At 37.9% G+C, this 25,176-nt stretch overlaps 1 protein-coding gene and 1 long non-coding RNA gene across 4 annotated transcripts in view; both read left to right on the top strand.

Moving 5' to 3' along the window:
• The window catches only part of LOC111932472 (uncharacterized), a 50,122-nt gene extending 41,031 nt beyond the window's left edge, over positions 1-9,091 (top strand). The window contains exon 2 of one of the 2 annotated variants that reach the window (XR_015274095.1): positions 7,730-9,091. Coding sequence is in view for 1 of the 2 variants with exons in the window: in XM_086842780.1 (XP_086698906.1) it covers positions 7,730-7,749 (20 nt within the window). In the remaining variant the exon portion in view is untranslated. The remainder of the gene's footprint in view (positions 1-7,729) is intronic. The other variant, XM_086842780.1, reaches the window with a different exon arrangement.
• A 5,072-nt stretch (positions 9,092-14,163) lies between these two features.
• On the top strand, positions 14,164-24,384 carry LOC111932453 (uncharacterized). Of its 2 annotated transcripts, XR_015274096.1 has the most exons (5): positions 14,164-14,290; positions 16,160-16,242; positions 19,670-19,811; positions 19,936-20,179; positions 22,332-24,384. It is a non-coding gene; the product is annotated as an uncharacterized LOC111932453 (long non-coding RNA). The 2 variants fall into 2 exon arrangements; XR_002866160.2 differs by lacking the exon at positions 22,332-24,384 and having other exon boundaries at positions 19,936-22,090.
• Positions 24,385-25,176: the final 792 nt, after the last annotated feature.

Genomic DNA, 25,176 nt, shown 5'->3' on the forward strand with positions numbered 1-25,176 from the left:
CAGATGCCCATAGGTCAGAGCCTGAATATAAGCCTTCAGTGGGTATGTTCCTTAGATTTAAAATGCAGAGAAACAAACCCAGTGAAGTGTTTACAAACACCCAATTATTCAGCAATTCTTAATTAGTGTAGGAAACAAAAAATCACATCGTCCTGGGGCTTATGATTTTAAGGGAGTGAAAAGTTATCCTGAAAAGCATGGAAAACTTTGCATTTATGACAGGAAAGAATTATGAGCCTATCTAGCTTTCAGAGACATTAAGAAAGAAGTAAGTTATGATGAGAAATTTGAACTATCAAATTCTACAGAAACTCCATTTTTTCCTGTATCTTAAAATTTAAAAAATAACATTGAATGATGGGTAAAGACAACAGCAAACAGAGAAGTCTTTCAGTACTGCTGTGAATGAGGAAGTTTTTTCCAAAGTCAATAGAGTCAATATCATTATAGGGTGACTAAACCCTTGTACTCTGAGATAGAAGTCAGGCTGCTGTAGAAATCAAATAAATACAAAACAAACTTCCATTCATCATTTTCCATAATATTTTGTATTGAAGATGTTCTTTATCAGAAGTGCATGTTAAAACTGATTCTAAAACTTTTACAATTTGTGTTTATCAAACTCCTATTGCTAAGAATCAAAATTCCTCCATCCTGGTCTGACTCATCTTCATTCTCTTTCCAAATCCCATGTGTTGGCTGAGACAACAAACAGGATGCTCATCATCCAGTGGGGCCTGGTCACTCCTGTTTGCTTACAAATTGTTGTTATGGCATTCAGAATGCCCCCAAAATTGGCATCATCTCCTGGTCTTTGGAAACACTGTTGTTGCAGCTGCATAAACCTAAGGCAGAGAATAAGTTGAGACCAAATGTGACCAAGAGAAGTCTTGAGTCCTTGCAAAGTCAGTGCACAGCCCAATGCTTATTATGACAATGGCCATGCTTAATTTACTGAGCTACAGGGCTGGATATAATCACAATTTAACTGTTAGACAGGGTTCTGTCCAAAAAAAATTAACATTGAATATTTGTGTGACTAAAACCAAATTTAACTCCTACCTAAGTGTCAGAAGAAAATATCTTTTTATTAGGATTATTTAAAGCATAATCTGGACACTGTTGAGTTAAATAATGTCTTTTATGCACATGGTGGTGATTTCATTTCCCTCTTTCTGGCACTGGAGCTGTGTGGTTGCCAAGTGTGGTTCAGCATAATTTGAAATCAAGGAATTGGGTGTCAATTAACATTTATAAACTTCAAACTAATGCCAATCTGTGACTCCAGACATTTGCTATCTCACTTTTCCTTGTTGCTGGTTGTTAAACATGTTGAGGTTTCTGCAATTCCATGAGTCAGGATTCAATGCTACCTTCTGGTCTCCCTGTACCAGACAGTGTCTTAATATCTTCTTTTTTTTATTTCCCTGTCGCCTTTTCTTTCTCTCTCTTTAGGAATATCTCCTAATGTATTGCCATTCTCTCTCCAAGAAATCTGTATGTTTGTGGAAGATATAAACACAAGTAATACTTATAAAGATTGTTAGGAATAGGACAGCTTTTCCACTGGGAAAAAAAAAATCTAATTTTAATACTAACTAGATGTAGCAGAAAAGACTGTATATCTGCTGTCATTACAGATTTATTTTTATATATCTATGCATACACACATTCCACCAGTTTTTGAAGTCTACACTGAAATGGGTTGAAATGTTGCTCAATTTTATGAATATTTAATTTGGAACTATATTTTGTTGGCTTTAACTACCAGCTTTTATTTGTTTTCTACATGGAAATTTCTCAGTCTGGGTTTTCATAATACAAATGGAGAGAGATCTTTAAAAATTCTCCTGTGAGTTATATTTCCTACATCCACCAAAAATTGTGTAGGATTCTAATTTTTCCCATCCATTAAAAAATAACACAGGGACAGTCTATTATAGGATTATCTATGTTCTTGCTTCAATGTGAAAATCATTGGGAATTTTCCACAAATTTTACTCAGCTTTCTCTGTTCTCATTTTCCAAATCCATCCTGATAGAAAGTGTTTCCTGGGACTTGAATATTTCTTTTTCTGGTTTGAAGACGTCACGCTCTGACCATGGGAAATAGACTGTTCCCATTGTTCCCTACCATTTTCTTTACAAAAAAATTTCTCTCTTACAGTCTCCCAAATCTTAGTGAATATAAGTCCCTAAAATGTAGATTTTCCTTAGTTTTTTATTTTAAAAGTAACTTTGATATACTATATTAAATTAAATATTAAATAAATAAAATTAAATTAAACTAATATATTCATTGAATTGAACAAACAATATGTAAAGAGAGCAAAATTAGTTAAAAGTAATAAATTCTTCAAGGATTGGAGTGAGGAAGTATTGGAGTGTTTTTTTTTGATGATTCATGGAGAGATTGGTAGGGCCTGTATTTACAGGCCATTCTTAAATGTTGAGAAAAGGCCATAATTAATACTAAATTCAATAATTTCAGCCTAGGTCATTCAAGGGCCTGCTTTCCATGTATCCCAATTTGTGACACTGAACAGCTGTTTTAAACCTCAGTTTGTTATCTTCTTACTTTATCTTCCTCATGTTGATGAGGAAGGCAAGTATATCCTTTAGAGGAACAAATATCGAGACATTTGAGCCTGCTTCCTACCAATTTGAATGGAAAAAAAGATGGTTTTAAGAATCTAGAAAAGTCTGTTGCATTTGGCTGGAACAAAAAGGATCAAAGATGAACATTATTGCTTTGGAGATATATATATTTACTGCTTTAACAGATGCCATCAATCTGTTGCCCTTTAATGAGTTTCTCTCTGTGCTCTCCTGAATTAATTCTCTTTTGTCATCAGTTTTATTCTTCTAGGCTGGATTTTCAAATAGAAAAATATTTCTGTTTCAATGAATAATTATAAAATTGAGAGAGAACAATAACCCCAGGTTTTGAATTGGTGATAAACAGCCTTGAACTTGAAGCCATATTTTTTTTCATCTCATTTTGAAGGACTCAGCTCTGAGAAATCCTGAACAAAGTATTTACCCAGCAGAACAACAAGCACTGATGGCATTTTGCATGCATAATACCCAACCTGTAACCCTCTCTCAACTCCTCAATCATGACTATTACCTAAAAGAAAAAGATCTTTTATGTTGAAGTTTATTGTTTTACCCTTCTTTAGAGGGAAAAAACAAAAACAAAAACAAAAAGAGGTTTCACAAGGAGGGTTCACTGGAAAATAATCAACTTAATATTCTTTGGCATTGTGCTCTTTTAGCTGAGTTAGGTACCAAAGAATGTGTCCCAAAGGTTGATGATGTCTTCAGATAGGATTTTTCAGGGTAGCTGCTCAATATATAATATGATCTGAAAAGAGAAAAACATATGTAGAAATAATAAGGGAGTAGTATGGCTAGAATATAGCTCTTATAATGTATTTCAAAATTCTACTGCTCTTTCTGAAAGGCTCACAGAAATTTTTAGGTTGGAAAAGACCTTTAAGATCATCAACTCCAACCATTAACCCTTTGTTTATGAATAGAGATGAGAGGAAAGAAAGAAAAATTGGTTTTCCTACTGAGAAAATATTCAATAGGCAAATGATGAAAGATCACAAACAAAGATAATTTGCAAATGCTGCTGAGCAATTTACATTCAGATTCATACATGTTCCTTCTGCCCCACTGAAGCAATCATGGGTCGCTACTGGGGAGCAAACTCAACATTGTATAGGATATCTGTAGATCTCCCAGTGGTTTTAAAACAGATGAAACACCGTGTTCAACCATTAGCTGCTCTTACCTTATGTAAGAAAATATGTACCCAGAGACTCAGTTCAGTCAAACACCAGACTCTCCTGATATTATCTGTCAACATTTTGTACTTTTGTGTCGGCTTGTAGGAAGGCAAATATCAAACAACTCTCTCCATGTCCTACTTCATCTTTCTTCTTGTTTTAAAGCAAGGGGAAAAAAATAATAGAGCTGTTTACTTAAATGAAGAGTCTTAAAGTACCTCACAAAACTGGTCAGTAATGATGGTACCAAGTTAACATTATTTAAAGGTTTTCTTCTGTTTTGTGCAAGTTCGTCTGAGAATTATATCTGAGAATTGTGTTTAGCTGTGTGAAGATTCCAAACAGATGAAGACAATTGTTTGTGTAGACAAAAGGTGGAATACATTTAGGAAAAATACCTTGCTTAATATAAAGAGGGGAAAAAAAAAAAGAAATAAAAATTAAAAAAGGAGAATCTTCTGGAGCAACTGGGAAATGGAGGCTGTGGAGTGGAAAATGGGGAAAAGAGAGCCCAGGATGCCAAGTGTCAAATGAATATTCAGAAGAATATAAGTAATAATTCTTTTACCTCAGAGCTAAATCTGCAGTCAGCAGCCTTGGTGCTGCTGTGTAACTCTGTTATTAACCTAATTTCTGGGTTGGCTTGGTCACTTGGTGACCTTGCAACACTTGTTAAGAACTGTTGAACTCATTCTTAAATTGGGAACTTCGATGCTTTTTTCACTGCTGCTGCATTTTGAAAGGAGCTGTCCACCATGCACCCCTTTTATCCACTTTTTAACCTCTTTTTAGCCACTTTATTAATTTTTTTCTTTCACTGATCCACCAGCAGGGCTGGCCACTTCCATAGTCAGCACAAGAAAGATTCCCTTCTGCTGCTCCTACAGATTCACTGGATGGAACCAAAAGGTACTTTTGACTCATGGACATGCCAGCTGTAAAAGTGATTATTCTCTTGAGCAAATGACGCTTCTCGTGGTGAATGAGGCTGGATTAGCCAATTGTACAACAACTTGCACACAATGTCCCCTCTTCTGCCTAGAAATGTAATGATATGCAGCAGCATAATGAGCTTACACTGAATTTTCAAACAGAATCCCTAATCATGAAAGCTCTTAAGTGCTCCTAATTGCAACTCTTCTTAAATGAGTGGTTTGTTGGCAAAAAGAGATTTGTGGAATTAGGCCAGCCTAATTCCAGATTCATTTCCTGTCTCTCAGAAGTGACACTTTAGAAAAACAAGTAGGTGCTAAAAGCGTCACTGGGCAGCCTCATGGCAAAAGGGGATGGAGGGTTTGTTGGTGACAAAATGCAGAATTGCTCAGGAAGTAGGATTTGCAAGCCCTAGTTGAAAAACTTGTATTCCAGAAAGTATCCAGGACTTCGCTTTCATGGAGTCACAGAATCCCGGAATGGTTTGTGTTGGAAGAGACATTAAAGCTCATCCAATCCCACCCCTGCCATGGACAGAGACACCTTCCATTAGTCCTGGGTGCTCCCAGCCCCATCCAGCCTGGCCTTGGACACTTCCAGGGATGGAGACTCCACAACTTTTCCCACTTTTCAAATCTATTATTTTTTCAAGGCTGTGTGAGGCATGAAGAAGGTGAAAGAGATGTGGAAGGCAAAGGGACATGTGGATATTTGGAATGCAGAGGTATCTGGCTAATGAAGACATCTGGTGAGCAGCTTTCCTGTGGTAAAACAGACAAGAGACAAAGCAGGGAATGATGACATTTACATGGACAAACTCTAACAGGAGAATTATGGAGAAAATATTGGATATCTGAGCTCTCCTTCAGATCCCTGATGGATGGGGAGAGGAGGGACCTCTCAGCATCTTCATAAAATCACAGAATCTCAGAACTATTTGGGCTGGAAGGATCTTAAAACCCATCCAGACCTGCCATGGGCAGGACACATTCCACCAGACCAGGTTTCTCCAAACCCCATCTTGGAGGTGGTCAGACAGACATCTGTGGATGGTAAGAGGGGAAAAAACAAAAGTATCATGGAAAAGTGTGACCCTGCCATGGGATGTTGGATGGGATTGGGTAAAAAATTTTATGGGATGCATTAAGGGATGGTGGGAATGCAGAAAATATATTTAGTGGAATGGCAAAAGGTAGCAAAGAAAGGGAACAAATGTGATGCAGAAGAAAGGAATGTGAAAACTAGAAAGGGGGGAGAACAAAAAGGATCAGTAGAATGAGAAAAGGCTTCTGGTCAGGAAGCAGTTACAATTATTTTGCACTTCTAGAGAAATGTAATTATAGAGGAGTGTGGCCATTCATTTTTCTCTGTGTTTTTAATGAACTCACACAACATATGCAAGCAAAAAGTACATGTAATGAATGACAATACAGGAATGCTTGAGGAAGTGAGGAAAAAATTAACTTATGGAAATGAAACTTTTAATAATGGGAAAAAAAAATTAAAGCTTCTGTACATTAATATTAAAAATAAATATTTCAAAAACTGTCACTTAGAAATAATGTGAAGGACCACTGAGTTGCTTATACTGCTTTTAATATCTCTAATGGTAATCCTGCTCACACATTTACAAAATATCATTGCTCATGATGAAAATCATCCCTGGAGTTACGTGGTCCTGTCAATGTGACTTATCGCAAGATTTTGTGAAAGCCTCTTTTTGTTCTTCATGTAAGTAACACTCACCACAGGATTTCCAGTCCTCTGAGATGTGAGAAAAATCAATGAACAAGAAGTCTTGAAGGCATGGCCTAAGTAAAACTAAAGATTAGAAAAGCAGTCAGAAATAATTCAACATGTACTGTATAGAACTTGAAGAAATGGTATGGAAAAAGTAATCTTAGGACTTTGCTGCATCTGGTTAATGCCTTTTACACAAAGAAAGCTGCTAAAACCAAATATAACATTGAACATAATCAAGCTTTTTTCTCATTTTTTAAAAGAATAGAAATAGAAGATGCCTTCTCAGTAACTGACTGGGTTACCATACCAGATCCTACAGACCTCCCCCAAATTAACAGAACAGTGCATATACTTCCAAAATGTATGAAATGCTGAAAGGTTATTTAAAAGTCTCTTCAAGGTGGTAAAAACCCTTTACTAAGCTCCAGTCTAAAGATATTTAAAACTTATTAATGTACCTGTTTAATTGTGGCAGCATTTTGCTTCTATATATTATTGATATTTCTCCTTTGAGGGGTTTATAGGGTAATCTTTGCTCCTGATCACACATTTCTGCTAGGAAAAGCCTACAAATTAAGCCATCTGCACCAGTAAGTTGTGTTCATGTTCAGCTGATCCCTTAAAATTAGTAACCAGATTAGAATTTGTGCTGAAGATTATTAACTTCTGCCTTGTGCAGAAGATCATTGTTTCTGTTTCTGTCAGGAATTGCACACCTGGTGTTTATTGGGGTCACACTTCCCTTGACAGAAGGAACTGCAACAAGCTCCATCCTTGCCTGCCTTTTCTTAGCTCTGCACAGACTCATCTCTGGTTTTGCCTGCATTGTATTCGAGCTCCTGAATTTCCTTTGTCTGAAAATCCCAACTTTCTCAATTTATAATTATACTTTTATGTAAAATAACCTGAAATCTCCTTAAATCCTCACTGAAATGCTGGTCAGCCTGTATGAAAAACAGGGAGGTGGTCAAGTATGAAAACATATTACAAGTTAACATTTTGCAGGATGTTTTTGGTGACAGTTTGGAAATCCAGATACAAATACAAGCCATGCTCTCAAGATAAACATGCTTCTCAGAGCACAGAGAGGTAAATTTCTAGGCACGTTATACATCTAATTTCTGCTGTAGTTTAAAATCACCTGTGTAGTTTAAAACACAGAAAATAAAGTAGGAATAAAATAAATTAGGAAATTAAGGGAATGCCACCTGCTAAAAGTGATGCCATTGTATCCCTTCCCTTTTCTTCCCCTGCAGAGTGTCTGGAAGGTGCGTGAAGAAATGCTGGAGCTGCCAAAGCCATCAGCCTGACAAAGGTGCTGCCTGTCCATGTCCCCAGGTCAAGCCCAGAGTGTATTTGGAATTACACAAGTTATCCTTACACCCTGAACACAGACAGGGACAAGGGACAGACAAAGGGACAACAAAGCCAGACACACAATTTTTGTTGTCCCTTCACAGGAGAGAAGAGGTGGACTGGAATTAATCATTAAAAAAAGGAAAATAAAAACTGTTATACATGAAACAACAAAGTGAAGCTTTCAGAGAAGAGCTATGCTTGCCTGCATGTAGGATCAGAACTTAATAACAAAACTCATTAAAATTTAGGTAATGATTCAGGGCTCTCTTTATCTGAAGGAGGGTTCAGGTGGCAGATTCTGTTTCTTTCAACCATTGCACAAGGAGGAGGGGAGATCCTGGTCTGAATTCCACTGGTAATGTACCTCTTGTGGGAATATTCCTGCCATGATATAACCAGTGACTACATAATAATATATTTCAGAAAGTGGACTAAATATCGGCTGTGCTTAGCCTAATAAAATAATCCATTAATGTCCAGCTATACAAATTTAATTTACTGTAATAGGGGGTTTTGCTACTTGAAATCCCCTGGCCATTATCTTTACCTGAGAGGGATCAATCTCAGTTAAGCAGTTAGCACTTAAGATAAAATGAGAATGGGATTAATGGGTTTATACTGTGTTATTTAAGAGCCATTGGCAAAAAAATTGCCCTCGGTCTGTGTGTGTAATATGACATTTCTCCTTTGCTCCTCTGCTCCCTCAATGCCTTTAAAATAATAGCAATAAACATAAACCTGGTAAGAGTGAGCAGAGATTTTGAGCTGCTCAGGCCTTGCAGAGATGAGCTTTATCAGAGCCTATCAGAGATGAGTAAGTTTATCTGCTCCCTTGTCTCTTTTTTGTGTTTCAGAATTCCCTTTTGGAAGCACTTTCTGCGCACATCCTTTGCTGTCTTTTAGGGTACAATCTGGCAAAATGACATCAGTTAGGAAACTGGTGAAAACTGGAGTGAGAGCTACAATCTGGATAGGCAGCTCAGGGCATCTTTATCACCCTAGCTGTGCTAACAGGGTGCTGTTAATGCTCCTGCAGCACTTGGAAAACACAAAGCTGTAGCTAAAAGGGTACAGGTATCACTGAGCTGAGGTCATTTGTTAGATTTGGAAAAATGTTTAATTCATAGAAGCAGATATTTTCGCTGTCAATGGGAAATATATATCTTTAGGGTCCCTTCCAATCCAAACCAGTCTGTGATTCCATTACATTCACTGTTTCTTATAATGAATAAACATAGAAGTCTCTGTACTTGTATAAATCTAATGCTTTGACTGAGTTAATCCCATTATTCTTTTTTCCCCTGCACATAGTTCAAGATATTATGATTTTTCCATTATTATGTTGGAAAAGAAAAAAAAATGAAGAGCATAGAGCAAAACTTGACAGAACTATGAGCAGATATTCATTCCTACATCTCAGCTGCAAAAATTCCAACAGAGTGTGGCCATAAAGTCAAACACAGGAATTCCCAGCTTACTATTAATGGTGGTAATGGAAGCAAATAAATAACCTGCCATTTCCTGCCTTTCACACAGTAGCTGAAGGAACTGTTCTGGCAATTTAGCCCTTGTTTTGGTGTCTCCATCTGGGAGCTGAGGCAAGCAGAGGCACAGTCCTCCCAGAGGGGGATGCAGTCCCATGACACACAGGGAGGAAGAGCAGAGCACAAATGACATCCAAGGCCAGTTTGGATGGGGCTGGGAGCACCCTGGGCTAGTGGAAGGTGTCCCTGCCCGTGGCAGGGGTGACACTGGAGGGGCTTTGAGGTCCCTCCCAACCCAGACCACGTGGGTTTCTGTGCTGCATTTTCTCAGCCTGATGTAACCCTCATGTACCAAAGCAGACTAGATACAATGAGATTGGAAATACTAGATTCTTTTGCTTTAAATCCTGCTTCTCAGTTTGCATTGGAAAGAAACTTCTTCTGTCTATTTACCAGGCTCTGTGCAGATAAATTCTGGTATTACATTAATGCCAACAAAGCCTTCACAAATGTTTCTTCCAGAATGCTGACAGTCAAATAAAATACATGACCTGCTAATGGCTATCAGGATATGGTAAAGTATATGCCTGAGGGGAGTAATCTGTTGTTTTATCAAAGACAGATTAAAAACCAGGACAGAATACATTTTCTCATAGCCATAAATGCCATTAAAACTACTCAGAAACTTTTAAGTTTGCTTCCTTTTCCAGTAATTTTTTTTCTATGTTGCTTTTATTCACTGCTCCTTTATCCTCTGTGTGAGTTCCTCCTCCCTCAGTTTTCCTCTCCCTCAGCTTTACCTTTAGAGGCCTTGAAAAGACAAGAGCATTATCCACACAGAGATCTGCATGCACATGTCAGCTATTCTTGTCTCCATCCAACAATGTGAGCTGTTCTCATCTCCTTTTCTCTCTTTCTGCATGGAATCATAAAAACAGAATGGTTTGGGCTGGGAGGGATTTTAAGGATCATCCCGTTCCACCCCCTGCCATGTGCAGGGACACCTTCCACTAGCCCAGGATGCTCCAAGCCCTGTCCAACCTGGCCTTTGACACTCCCAGGGATGGGGCAGCCACAGCTTCTCTGGGTACAGATACTTAAAGGTCTGTTAGTAGAGCTGTTCCTTTTTCAGTTCCATTAATAATTTGGCTGCTGGATTAATTCATCCCTAAAGAAAGGCAACACTTAGAGCTGTGTCCCTTCTTCAGTAAACCCTCAGTGATGGTTAACAAGATGGATGTATTCCCGAACACACAGAATCATGGATTCACTGAGGTTGGAAAAAACCTCCAAGACCATCAAGTCTGACATTCAGTGCTGCACTGATGAAGTGTGTGGCCATACACAATGTTCTTGTAAGGTTAGTCAGCACTTGCTGTCCTGGAGATTGAATTCAGGGACTGAAAAGGAGAGGGAAATGTTGCCCCTGAGGTGCAGAAGTACTGGTTAAGCTCAAACAGGACATTGCAGGGCAAACACACACACCTCAGCAATTTCATCACATCAGGGAAAACAGCAGAAAGCTTAAAATTGGTCCTTCAGCCTCCCCTTCCTTTCCTGTTTCACAAGCCCCGTGTGGTTCCGGATTTCGTCTGTGCAGTAGAGCTGCGATGTTACACCACAAATGGCTCCTCATCTGACATAAAAATCCACTGGCAGTTTTTCCCTCTCCTTTTCTTTCCACCTCTTGTTTTATCCCTCTCTCTTTGTGTCTCTCTCTCTTTGTAATTCACAGAGATGATGTTAAACCTGTGTTGTGAAGTTTATATTAACTCCAGCGCAGCAGTTTGATGTGCGAATGATGACTGATTTCTGTCCCACTAGGACACAGTGCATGGGATTTACTGGAGAATAATTTTTTGATTACCAAAAAGGTTTTGTGAGAATATGAAGCATCACAATACAAAACAAGAGGAAAGCTGGATTATGATGCAGATGAGTCTGAAATATCATAGCTCAGAGTAAGGATTTGCCAGCTAAAATTTTTTAGGAACTCTGTTATTACAGACTCATCTTGGCTGCAGAAGTCCCTGAAGTCCCCTCTGCCATCTGAATGAGACCATTTTCCTGAGCTGATGGCTTTGTTGGTCACAGCCAGGATGTAAAGTAGAGCTGTGCCTTTGAGAAAAAGAAATTCTTTATGTCTGTTTGTAGCTTTTTGTTTTTGGAGTGTGTTTTTTTGTTTGTTTGCTTGAGGGTTTTTTTTTTTCCTATTTTACTTTAAGAAAATAAAGATGGCAAAAATTACCTAAAAAAAAATTAAAGCAGATACCAGAATTCTGGTTCTCGGTGAATGAATTGAGTCTGTTAGATCTCATTATGGGGGAGACTTTGGGAAGAAGAAAATGAAGCCATTAAAGGAGCTGATTCTGATAATGTGTTGCTTTATGGGTGGCTGTATTATTCCTCTATTGCTTGGAGGTGTTTTTGAGGCAACGCTCCGTTTCACAGTCTATTTTTAATGTAAAGAAAGGGAAGGACTCAGCTCCCAACAATCATTACTTCTTTTTATATTAGCTCACATTTCTGTTTGCAAAATATGCTGAATCCAAACAAATAAAAAAGATGATACTTAAGTAAGGCTTTGCTCTGTTTAAGCCAAGCTTATATGCTCTAACAGAGTTTGAATTTTTATGCTGCAGTTTATTGCAGTGGTGCCATTTGGGCTGTTAAAGTTATTTCAACATTTTCATTACCAAGACTGTTATCTGAAATTGCCAACCCAACCAAAAAAACCTTCACAGAAATACCCAGTGTTTTGAGAGGCAACAGTTTCTCTAATTTCGCCCAGCTCAATAGTGCTTTTTTGCTAAAATGGAATCACAATCTAAGTATTCAGAAGATATATAAAAAAAAAAATGGAATTTAGTAATTTCTGAATTTTATGCCTCTATTATTGAACTTATATGATGCTTTTTCTTTCTGTAGTGCAAATATCCATGAAATGGGTGAAGGCCATTCAAGGAATGCATACAAACCATGGGGGTTTTATTTATTTATCTAGGTCCTGTTTATTTAGGAAGTAATAGCACCACTAAAAGGGAAGTTTTTGATAGATCACAACCATGTGTGTGCAATACTATTACAGCAAGGTGGGAGGCGAGGCTGTGGTGCATATATTTAGGGGGATCTGTAGTCTCTTGTAGGTTTCATATTGGCTTCGATCACATTGCCTTTTGGTCCTTTATTAGGAGGGAAAGGATATGGAAACTGTAGACTCTTCATATCACATTTCATTTGGATGGCAGGAGGCATCACCCCTATACTCATCCTCACCTCAGAGAAGGAAATGTGGCAAGAGCCAGAAAGCTGCTGCAAAACACTAAAAAAAAATAATTTAAAATTAAAATAAAAATATAGGCAATGAGAACAGCCAGGAAACCAAGCAGATGAGCAGTTGCATGACATAAGAGCAAATATTAACTTTAAAAAGTTGAAGTCAAAGACTTTGGCCCTTAAAGATGAAGGAACATGAATAAAACTCCTACCTGAGGCAAAATTGTGGACAGGGGGTTAAAGAACTCCCTGGGGGACTCATATCCTATAACATGTCAAACTGTCATTGATTCAAAGATTTCATCCAGAATTAAAAAAAAAACAAAAACAAGGAAAAGTGAGTTGGAATATTCTCTACCGGTTTTAAACATATGATGACTGAGTTTTCCCCTTTAAAAATAGTTTAGTTATGACACTGAAGGTGATTTAAAAACAGTAAAGTAAGGAACAGATAAAATTCCAGCTGACTTACAAATGGCAGTGGGTTTAGACCAGATTTATTTCCTTTTTTTGGATAAAATTAACATCTTAAAGCCTATGTCTCCAGTGTCTGTATCATATCGTTTGAATTTATTTTTTGACTATGATTTTTTTTTTTCAATTGCCTGTTGTACAGGATCTAATTTAAAGGCTTTGAAATAACAGCTACTACTTCATTGCAATGTCCAGATGCATCTGTTTGGATTAGCTGTATCCCAGAAAACATGAGGAAAACAAGGAGTTGTAATCCATCTTTATTACAAATACCTGCAGCAAGTGACTAGAATTACACCAATATCTGCCTATGCAAACTGCAGTGGTGCTTAAGGTGCATTTAGTGCTCTTTTATTTCTGGCTGACAAGGACTGGAACAAAATTCAGGGAGTGTATTTTAGTCTCTGGATGAATCTCTGAATTACTGCAACAATAACCATGGGTCAGGGCAGGTTGGGAGGTTGATCCACATATGGGCCCTTCACTGCAGAGCTGGACATGATGATTCTTGCTGCTCCCTTCCAACTCAGAATATTTTGTGATTCTGGGAAAAAAAGAGCCTTTTTTTTTGTCTTGAGGTAACCCAGATTATTTTTACTGCACACATCTAAGATATTTAATTACAGAAGCATTGAATATCCTGCCAAGAAGGAAAGGCTGGTACTGTTAGTTTAGCCCTGAGTTACAAGCACCATGTTCAACACAGACATTTGTACCTCCATGAGTCCTTTTTGAAATAAATACTCAGATACATTTAAACACATTTGTTTAAGTTCATTATCATCATTTCCTTTTAGTACTTTCTAAATAACTTTTACTGTCTGGCAAATTATGTAACCAGAACTTTAGGTTCACTGAACTAGGACTTAAATTCAAGTCAAGGAATAAATTTAAGCTGAAGAGACAGGAATACTGAAGCTTTGGGATTAAAGACATAACAAGACAGTACAAGTTTCTTGGAAAAAAAATCAGAGATGAGACATGAGTTCACAATTATCAGATTTGAAGATCTTGAAGAAAGTCTTGCGAGATCCAGACTTACTTGGGTTTTATTCCTTGTGACATAACAAAATTATTTATTATTTAATTTCTTTCAGCTACACAGCAGTCTGCAATAGGTCTGGGAATTCCTGAGGAGTCTGAACAGGACACCAGCGTGCTGATGTCATCTTGAATTTCATGCTGGAGACTGTACTTGCACATTCCTCTTTTATATCCAGATTGGTAATGCCATTTTTCATAGTGTTTACTTTCCCTTTTGAAGTCTGAAGTGAGAGAAAAAGCTGCTGTTATACCAGTGTTACCAAAGAGATCTAAACTGTAACAAGTCCTTAAAGTAAATTTTCATAGCAGAGAAGAACAAATCCAATTTTATTGGATTTTTCTGCATGTTGACCTCAGAAACTTTCTCTATTACTGCAGTCCATTTAAATTCTCAAGGATAGTGTTTCACCAATAATTGATCATATAATTCCAGTGGAATTGTATTCTCTTAAGTAAATCCCACACAAGTCAAGGAGAGAGGTTACTCCTGGGCAGATGGAAACATGCCAGAAATACAGAATCAAAAGTCAAAACAAGTGGAATGAATTGGCAATATCAGTAGGAGAAACTATGCCAATTTTGTGTTTAAGAGTCAAACAACAACCATTTCATATTTCAGCATTTTATTAATACAGATTATGGAGGAAACACAGCTAACAGTATTTTTTGCAAACAATTCAGTGTATTGTCATTACCATGATGCAATTGGAAATTTTGCATTATATTAGCTGAAGATTATATCAGAGAATCACACATGCTCTGAAATCACCTTCAATTAATACAAAAGAGTGACTGCTATACTAATGTTTCCCTATCTAAATTATTAAAGCATTCTGATAAAATAAATGGTGTCCAGTATTTAATTGAGATAACTCAATCACATTTCATGAGGTTTTTTTATGTCTTTCCTTAAAACTGAGCTCTGTTTTTTTCCCTTTTGGGGATGGAAAAAAAAAAAAAGTAATTTCAAGTTTAATTTGCTTTTAACACCATAATACTCGATATTGACCATAGCTCTGAGCCTTAAAACCATTATTGTACTTTTCTCATTCTGTGGGAGATGATAGCTGAGCATTAAACAGAGTACTTTTCAAAGTTCTGATGGCAGTAGAAACTAATGCAGATGTAGTAGAAAAAGTCTCCTAGGTATTAAATTCTGCTGTGATACAACTTTGCTTTTCATTAATCAATCAATCAAACAAACAAAAATTCTATTTATTAAAAAACATATTAATACAAAATGAAAATAAACATTCACAAAGGGCATTTAAAAAATTCATGTGCCATAAAACCTTAAGCCTTTTAAGAATAAAAATCAATTTTTATAAGAATTTCCTGCTTTTGATGTGTCACTGCAGAAAAAAATAAGAGGTCAGGAAACCACTTAGTAGACCCCTGTGTTCAGCCTGGTGGCAGTTTTTATCCATGCCAGATCAAACAGAACCAGAAACCCCACTAAGGGGTCAGAAAAAGTACTAAAGACAGCATCCTGCTGGCATGGTGTTCACATGGGAGTTCTGGAATCGTTTCGGAAAGGGAAGGGAGAGGGACAGAGATGAGCACCAGGAAAAAAAGCAAAGTGCAGTTCCTGAGGAAATGCTGTCCGTGTTTTTCACTGTTTTATAGGCTCTTTCTTGCTTGCAAAAACCTTGTTCAGACCATTCCTTTTGAAGCCTGGATTAGAAGCCAGATGGACTCAAAGTCCACACTGAGAATTTGTTATCTCTGTTTGCTCTGGCTACATTTCTCTTGAATTAGCAGGCTTTAAATTAATCTAGAGCAAACTGGGGATCGTGAAGCTCTGGGACCAAATTTGTGCTATTTGCTATTGACTAATAATAATTGTTTTCACATTGTACCACTGCCTGATTTTGTCCTTCCTTCCTTCCTTCCTTCCTTCCTTCCTTCCTTCCTTCCTTCCTTCCTTCCTTCCTTCCTCCCTTCCTTCCTCCCTTCCTTCCTCCCTTCCTTCCTCCCTTCCTTCCTCCCCTCCCCTCCCCTCCCCTCCCCTCCCCTCCCCTCCCCTCCCCTCCCCTCCCTTTTCCTCAGGTTGGAATTTAGTTCCAGGTTGGAGACCCCATTTCTGCCTTCTTTTCCTTTGTTTGGAAAAGAATTACATGTAAAACTCCCAGGTAAGACTTTGTTTTAGCATTCTTCACACATCCAAATTCTGTGAAACACAGAGTAATTTCTATCACAGGGCATGAATTTCTGATAGGATCAAACTAGGAAAGATGTGCCTAAACCCAAAGATTTTTGTTGCATTTTTAAGTCTACAAATGATGACTAAGAAAAATAAAGCAGTAAACTTAGAATCACTCCATGTGAAATCCATTCCTCCTGTGGAAAATATTTGTTTGTTTTGTGGTTTGGATTTATTTTTTTTTTTTTTTTTAAGAAAGAAAAACCCACCCACATTTGGAGGTCCTCTTTAGGAACCCTTTTGGTTTTAGTTCTTTTTAGACCAAACAGTTGCTTCCCCGTTCCTATTTTGCCTTCAATAACAAGAGTTTTCTTACAGCATATCAGTACTGGCACGTCTTTGATTAGATTTTCTGTGTGTGAGTGTGTGAGGCTGCTGTAAAGAGTGGATTAATGTAAAGTTTTTATGTAGGAAAAAATAGGAAATTGAGTCTGAATTTATTTCTAAATATAATTAAATCATAGGATTTCCCTTAATTTGGATATTTGCTTGTAGAATCATTTGATGACATTTAAGCAATATCCTCTGATATAGCACTTTAAAATTATTTAATATATTTAAAATAAATGTGCAGTATTCCCATACCTTTTCAATGTGCTGCCACACCATCACTGTGTTTGAAAACTACTCTTGTCACCAAGTCTGCCTGCCACAGAATCCACCTCAGCCATGGTTATTTGTTTCCTTAGAAGCTTGTTTTTTACTATTTCAAAGGAATAATGAAAAAGAAAATACAGTAATACATTTACTAATCCACAGGCTCAAAAATACTGTCTGAACTTGGATTCAAAGCTTTTTCAACTATAATTGAATAAGACTAAAACAGAGTAAGACTGAAAGTAGAAGAAAACAAGAAACTTTATGAGTTAAACATTTGCTACTGATGTTATTCAGGTACTAAATCCAGGCACTTTTCTTGCTTATTCATTAATCATGATTAATTATAAAAAAAGTAAAATAGGGAGTATGAGTGTCCAGATGTTTATGAGCTCTCCAAGGGATTTTTAAATTTAATCTTATCCAAGTGCTGAATCAAGTCTAGATGCAAATCATCTGGTTCTGTTCTGGTGCCCCCACTGCTCATAAAATTGTGGTGGATCACCTGGCTGGGACTTTGTCCGTGGGAACAGGAGACCACTGGAGACAGTTTGTTGCTTGATCCTTTCAGGGAAGCAGAGATAATTCATTATTGTCACCTGAGCTGTGATTAATTACTGCTGACTTTCAGGGATGCTAAATGCTTGCCCTAGCTAATGGATCAGAATATAACAATGAAAAGATTTTAGCAGTCACTGTAGGAATGCTTCTACAAATCCCTGGAGGGAAAATCTGTGTGTCTCTATAACAAATTCAGCTCAAGGCATTTCTGAGATTCCCATCCTCCTGGCTCCACAGAGGGACACAGATGAGGGCTGTGCTCACTTTGGTGCTGGGCTCCTGCCTCAAAACTGCCCCGTGTGTGCTGACCCTATTAATGCTCAGAATGCACAAATTACAAACCCGTGCTCAGCACTGGAGTGGCACTACAAGTTTCCATCCTAAATTAAGATTGAAGGAATTTCCTGTCTGTTCCAGCCATTTAGGTGGCCACTGATCACCTCAGGAGGGGCTCAGAAAGCTCAGTAGGGCACTCATCAATGGAAGGAAATGCTACCAAGGGATCAAGAGGAGTCAAACACAAAATGACAGAAGTGCAGTCAGATCATTCATCCCAGAATCCTCGAATTTGGAGGGCCCTGTGTTGGTTTATCTTGATTAAAAGCAGGATGTCTTCATAATGCACCAAGTCCTGGTGTATTTGAAGGCCTGTGTGAATTAATGTGGGTTTGGTTCTGCTTGCAGTAAAATGTTAGGAATTCAACAACACTCTGTTCATTTATGGAGGCTGATTTTAACCTCGAGCCTTCAGACCTTTCATGGTTCAGTGTTGTTTAATGCTTGGACTCAATGATCTGTTTTCAGCCTTAATTACTCACTGGCAGCCTGGTAACCAGAGGAGTAAAAGAATCTTTACATTCTGTTTTTCTTTTCTTCCAGACAGAGTGGAAAGTCCACCCACTATTATTTTCTCCTAACACAATTTTTATTTTAAATATCTGAAATTTTCCATTCTTACTGTTTCATTTGTGTCACTCAGCATGGATGGACTTGAGCTCCTGCAAGGGAGATTCCAGGAAGAAGTTATCAGAGCACTTTTAATTAGGCAGACTGCTAATTGGAAGCAGTCATGGATAGAAGTTGCACCCTGACAATGGATTACATCAGTTAGAATGAAAGGGAAGCTATTTGTTTTCAATCACCACGTCTTAAAATTATTTTTAACAATCAGTAATCTTCTACTTATGTCATGTACTGCATGTGTGCATCATCCAACATTTATTAATAAAATTAACATTTCAAACAATGGAGAAAGGCTCTGTGAGAATTTGGTAGAAGGAAATTTTAAAAATAGGAATACTTTAAAACCAAGAATGCAATGAGGGCTCAACCCACCAGTCTGAAGGCATCCAGCACCTGGTGACTTCAGTGAAGGTTTCCAGAGAGGCAGGAAAGTTGAACCAGGCTTCTAAAGATGTGGAAGAAAGCAGGAGTGTTTTATCCATGAACCATTTCACAGAATCACAGATGGTTTGGGTTGGAAAGGACCTTAAAGATTATCCAACTCCAGCCTCACTGAGTTGTTGTTCCACTACTCATTGGTTGGTTTTCTGCAAAGGTTTCTACATGTAGGGGTTATAAAAGTGCATCTCAGAATTTTCCATCCTTGCAAAAAAAGCTGCTATCAACACTTAGAGCCATAAAAATGTGCAAGTGTTTCAGTTGGATTTGAACTGGGAATAATGTAAAATCATAAGTACCTGAACTATGGATCACAAATTAGAAAGATCATGTGTAGCAGAAACTTTCAGACTCTCATTGTCACTTACAAAGTGACACATATTTTGCAGAAAGAACAGAAAATCTGTAAATATTCTGTGAAACTCATTGTTTTATTTCTTTTATTTAGGGAAAACAGAGGGATAGAAAGATTATATCATGTTCTTTTGTTGTAACACTGCAAGTTGCTCCTTCTATTACAATTTTTTCTTAATTGTTACTGAAGACCAGCTTCCAGTGCTGCTGATGAGCTTCATTAAAAATGTCTTTTAGAAAAGGTTTTTATTAGGTATTCTGTTCTGCTCCTGCAAGTTATAAATACATCTATATTCCTAGTTCTGCCAGGCAATTATTATATATATTTTGTTCACGTGCCTTTGAGGTCTAATGAAAGATTTCTGGCAACTTTGCTGAGCTTTTTCAAGTTTTACAAGGATAGGAGATGTGGATGCTAACAGACGGTATTTCTTTTTTTTCAGCTATTGATACTCTCCATTGAATTACTATAATTTCTTCAGTGCAAATGATGGGTTTGTTCCTCTGAAGAAAAATTGTTGGAATGCTTGAATAGTGGAGTGAAGAACTAGATTTTATCTATATATATATAGATAGAAAGCAAAGGTAAAACAACCTGAACATTGCCAGTCTAATATTCACAATTCAAAGTTACTGTCATTATTCAGAAGTCAAGGGTGTAAAACTCCATTCCAACTGAAGTAATCTTGTCATTTCATTCTTGATTTAGGAAATCCAGTGTCCAGAAGTGTCACTCTTTTGTGACAATACATAAAGTCCCTGCTTGCAGAAGACAAGTGCTAAATGAGACTTGAAATACTTTGACAGCATATTACCAGGATTTTTCTGTCATTCAACAGAGGGGAAATAACATCAAAGACAATTTCATCCTTTTGGCCAAAAAGAAATTACAAAACACATTATTCATCCTGCAATTTATCAGCCTACAAAATAAACACATACAGCAGGACCATGTGAGTTTTTTACACAGTCAGGTTTGCATTTATTTAGTGACTGTTTCCTTCAATTAGGAGTTCATTGTTCTGGGCACTGCAGAAGGATGCAGCAGAAAGGTGTTCTATTCTCTTAAGAATCACATGACATTAACCATACTCCAGGTGTTTTCACTCCCTCTCTCCTCTTTGCTCCCTGATTTTTTGCAGCTTCTACCTGTTCCTTGGAGATTATTTCTGTTCCTGGTAAAAGATGAGGGAAGAATTTGTGTTTATGAAATCACAGAGTTTATTTCTGTCCAGTTGGCCTAAATAATATTCACTACATTTAGAGTGGTCAATGCCCCTTTTTCATCCCAGATTTCATTTTGTTCTGGTTATGTGCACATAAAAAAAATTAATTCTTCTTCCTCTAGCAAATGTAGCTGAGAAGTCCTAAACATAATTTCAGCCATTTCCCCAAATTTCACATTTTCTGCAATCATTTCTTTCAAGTTGTGGTTCCCAGACCTGTGACCATTATTGCTGCCATCGGCTGTATTTCCTCCAGAGATTCCAGAGTTGTTCAGCTGTGGATTTGTGCTGCTGAGTGGAGAAGAGCTGCTTCATGGGCACTCAGAATTCATCTTTATGCTTCCAGTATGGTGTCTGTGTGTCTGCCTTTCCATGACCTCAGCATTATTGTCTCCTGTTCGGATTGGGAATGATTCATTTCAGCTTGGACTGACAATAAACCCACAGAGCCATTAAGAAAAAATAAGGAAAAGAGGCCCAAGGAAACCTGTATCAATCTGTTCCATGTCCTAATTTTTACTTTTATCCAATTTTTGAGCTAGGGAACATTGTAATGGATTCACAGAAATACTCCCATTACCCAAAAATCCCTGCCTTAAAAAAGGCTTCAGTTAGCTGCTCCCAATCTGCACTCATTATGTCCATTTATTTCTGAGTATCTTTAAACACAAATCAAGGATTATTTTCTGTTTTTCTCATGTTCATTGTCTTTTTTCACTGACTGGTGTCACTTGGATGCGCTCATGCTCCACTATTGGCTCCCATTTATTTTTGCAAAAGGAATGAACAGGAGCACTTGGAATCCAACTGTGTTGGGGTAATTTTGTGATACTCTTAATATTGTGCCTAGGCCAAGAAACACCTTCAAGGCAGCTGGCTACTTTAATCTTCCAAAGAAGCATTTGGGGACTGCTGAATTTCTGTGGAGAAGAGAGGAAATGTCTCCATTTTTATCCACCTAATTGGTTGATGGGCAACAGGAGTGACTGGCACTGAGATCTGGTGTCTTTTCATTCCCACAGAACCATTAAAATTGGAAAAAACCTCCAAGATTCCCAAGTCCAAGCTTACTAAAAGCTTCCAATAATGAAGAAAGCTTCTTAGAACTTTGGATGCCTTGTTGTAATCTCTAATAGCAAAGGTTATACTTGCATTGATATGAATTTCCCACCGCTCCTGGATTATGTGAGAGTTTCTGTAGCTTTGAAAAGTAACTGTATTCCCCCAGAAGATATTGTTTCCATTTCTTCAAAGACATTGTTTGCATTCCAAAAGGAAAAGAATCCAGCTGTTTCACTACCAACCTTCACAGCTTATTGCCACACGTGTGTAAATTCTGAGTCTGGAATCTTTCTCTCCAGTGTTGCTGTTAGAATGGTGAATACCTCAGCAGTGTCATTATGCACTGATTTTCTAATAGCCCTCTGCTAAACATTGGCAACGTAAAACTAGAAAATTACCATTAATCATTCTTAAAGTGCTAAGAATACATTAATAAATTACATCTGTTTGATTTTTCAAAGCTGTATTTACTCCTAGGATATTGAGCAGGCAAAGAAGCGTTGAACTGGGCAACAAGATCCAGTTCTATTTAATCCTAGGTTGCTCACATGATTACTATAGGTTAGATGGCAATTTCTAATTTTAACAGCCTGCTTCCACCCCTGTCAGTGTCCTTTGGCTCTTACAAGTTATGCTTTAGATCTGTGCTTAGATGATGTTTTTAAATTCTGAAATGAAGACAGAAAATAGAGTAAGACCCACCTGAACTGCATTTTGCAGATATCTTGGGCTTGACATTGTCTATAATTTCAGTGTTTTGGCTTTACATGAGAAATTAGATTTAATATTCTTTGTTCTATTTTTCATTCTGATTCAGGCCTAAATAGAGATGAAGATCAGGAATTCATGTCTTCCCTGCTTCTGCTTTTTTACCCAGATGAAGGAATGGTGAAGTCCCAAATTCTGGTTCATCCCAATCAGATTTTACTCCAGTTCTGCTGTCAGAAGTTGATGCTCTCTTCTGCAGCCCTCTTGCCAGGCCTTACATATTCCAGTGGTGGAAAAGGACTGGGAAGAGCTTTACTCCGCTTTTATTCTTGCTGATAAGAGCTACACAGTGCTCCTGAATTCCTCCCACACCAGAGCAGCAGCAGGGTATGAATGACAATGTTTCTGACCCAGACAGGGTTTTTTACCACAGTCTGGGTTAGCTGTGCAGAATTATAGAGCCCTCCTGAGAAAATGTTCATGCCAAAGTGTTTGACAAGGCACTGTGGACGAAACTATTTCCAGACATTCAAAGACATGATAAAATGTGCATTGATTTAACTGGCAATTGTCTGGAATAGAAATGTCACAGTACAATAGTCCCAATTTAATGTACTTTTACATGTGCAGTACAGAGAGAACACTCCAGCCTGTGATAGATAGAACAATCTCATGCCATACCCAGGAGTGCCTGACTCATTGGTCTGAGCAGCTCCTTTGCATCAATCCCTGCGCTTGTTTAATGTGAATAGTGCAGCTGAGAGGGGGCTCTGTTAGCTGGAATCCCACTGCTTTTCCTTTAATTCCTCGTCCTTGCCAGGGCAAAAATATCTGACCTGAGAGAGAAGGAAATGTGCAGTTCAAGTGCTCAGGGTGGGCACAGAGCTGGGCTTGTGCCCTGGTCCCCACGCTGACACAGGCTGGGAGTGGAAATGCTTGATCTGAGCAGCTGCTTTGGATGTTTTTATGGCTCCCAAACTGTCATTCACAATGGATATGGATCCTGTCACACCCTCTTCTTCTGGAAAACCAGGAATGGGGCCAGCCCCTTCCTGTTTTACAAACATCCACCAGCTTCCAGTGATGATGCCTGGATGCCCTGGAGATCCAAGGGTGTGGTGATTCGAGGAGAAGGTTTAGAATGCATTTCTGAAGCATTTCCTGCTGTGTGACCACCCAGAGACAGCAAAAGCTGGAATTGCAACTACCTCATCTCTCATTTCCATTATCCAACGAATACATAAAAGAATAGCTTGTGTGCATTTTGGATAATTTAATAATAATTAATAATTATTTTAAATGAGATAGGAGCAAACCAGGATATGTCTTTCACCACTCCCAATTTCTTGCTTTCTTTGTTCCTGCTCTGGCTTTCCTCATTTGCTGCCAGATCCTATTGGAAGAGGAGGCACATTTCTCCTCCTTACAGTAAATGTCACAAGGATGCTATGTGGAAGAGCAAATAGGTCAGATCCCTGATAGTTTGACTGCTAATCAATACAGTAAGAGTTTGGAGGAATTTAATGAGTATTCTGTATTATTTTGTATGCACATGTTCAGTATAACTTTCAAAATCCTTCTTTCTTCCACTTGAAAGCTGTTAAAGTACAGGTCACCAGTGCTTTAATTACGATTTTATCACAATTTGAAAAGCGATTCCGATGAATGATTTCATCATTGGTGTCATCATTAAACATAAGGAGTTTGATGTGGATAAATTGTATTGAAGGGTTTGGTATTTGAAAGAAGACCAGAGCTGGCTGGACACATAACCCATAATTAGAGATAAGGCCCAATACAATTTATGAGAAGGGGCAAAGCTTTAATGTCTCATGGAAATTAATTTATTGAAAAATGCTCCTGGCCAGAGTAGGTGAGATAGGATTATCTTGCATGTCCTGGAGTCTTTTTCCTACATAATTTCCATTTATAACAGAGACAGAAATCTTAAGAAAATAAAAACCAGTATTCAATATCAGATTTCAAATTTACCAAAGCCAAAACATCAAGCTAGTTGTGGAGTTTAACTTGATGACTGAATTTACAAATTTGTTTTAAACCAGAAAAAACTTGGTGTTTCAGGCTTTCTGGTGGTTGATTTTCCACATCTGTAATTTCATGTTTCCATTCAGATTGAATAAATTTTTTTGTGTGTATCCTGATCCCTCCTTATCTCTTATCAGCTGGAAAAGGAGATCTCTGCTTGAAACTGAAACCCATTATTTTAATACTTTCTGAATTATTTCTGAATACTTTTCTGAATTCCCTCTTTCTTTTCTCTTCCTTGTGCATAGCTATGTGGTCTAACATTTGTCTAATAGCTGCACTGTGCTGTAAAATGGAGGATTCCAAGGACTCATGGATAATTCAGGCTGGAAAGGGCCCCAGGAGGTCCTGTCCAAGCTTGTGCTCACAGCACTGGGGTCAGACCAGGCTGCTCAGGGAAAGCTGTGAGGATGGAGATGACACCACATCCCTGGGCAGCCCCTTCCACTGGGATACTGTCTTCATGGGGAAAAAGTACATCCTTTGTCACTGCCACACACCCCAGCCATGCTCACAGCAAATAGGGGATAAAGCCATTATCATAATTATTAATGACTTTCACCTTAGTGAATGGCAAGCAACAGTAGGAAAGCTGCCAGCAATGGAAATCTGAAATATCTGAGAAATTACTGAGTGAGATCAAGGTAAGCCCAAGGGAAAACTTAATACAGGTGAGAGCTAATGGTGTTTCTGGAAAGTGAATTGAATAACATTCTTCAAATCCTAGACCAGTGAACTGCTGTTACGGGAAGAAAAAAATCTGTGCTGTTATAATCAGTGTTAGGTGAAAATGAGAAACATAAATACAGAATAAACAGCAGGTGTGAAAAGTGAAGTCATGCAAGATGAAGACAGGGAGAGAAGAAAAGAGGAAAATCTCATCAGTAGCTCATTTGGTTTTAAGTAAT

This window comes from Cyanistes caeruleus, chromosome 9, assembly GCF_971803275.1.
Source record: "Cyanistes caeruleus chromosome 9, bCyaCae1.hap1.1, whole genome shotgun sequence".
Taxonomy (NCBI): domain Eukaryota; kingdom Metazoa; phylum Chordata; class Aves; order Passeriformes; family Paridae; genus Cyanistes; species Cyanistes caeruleus.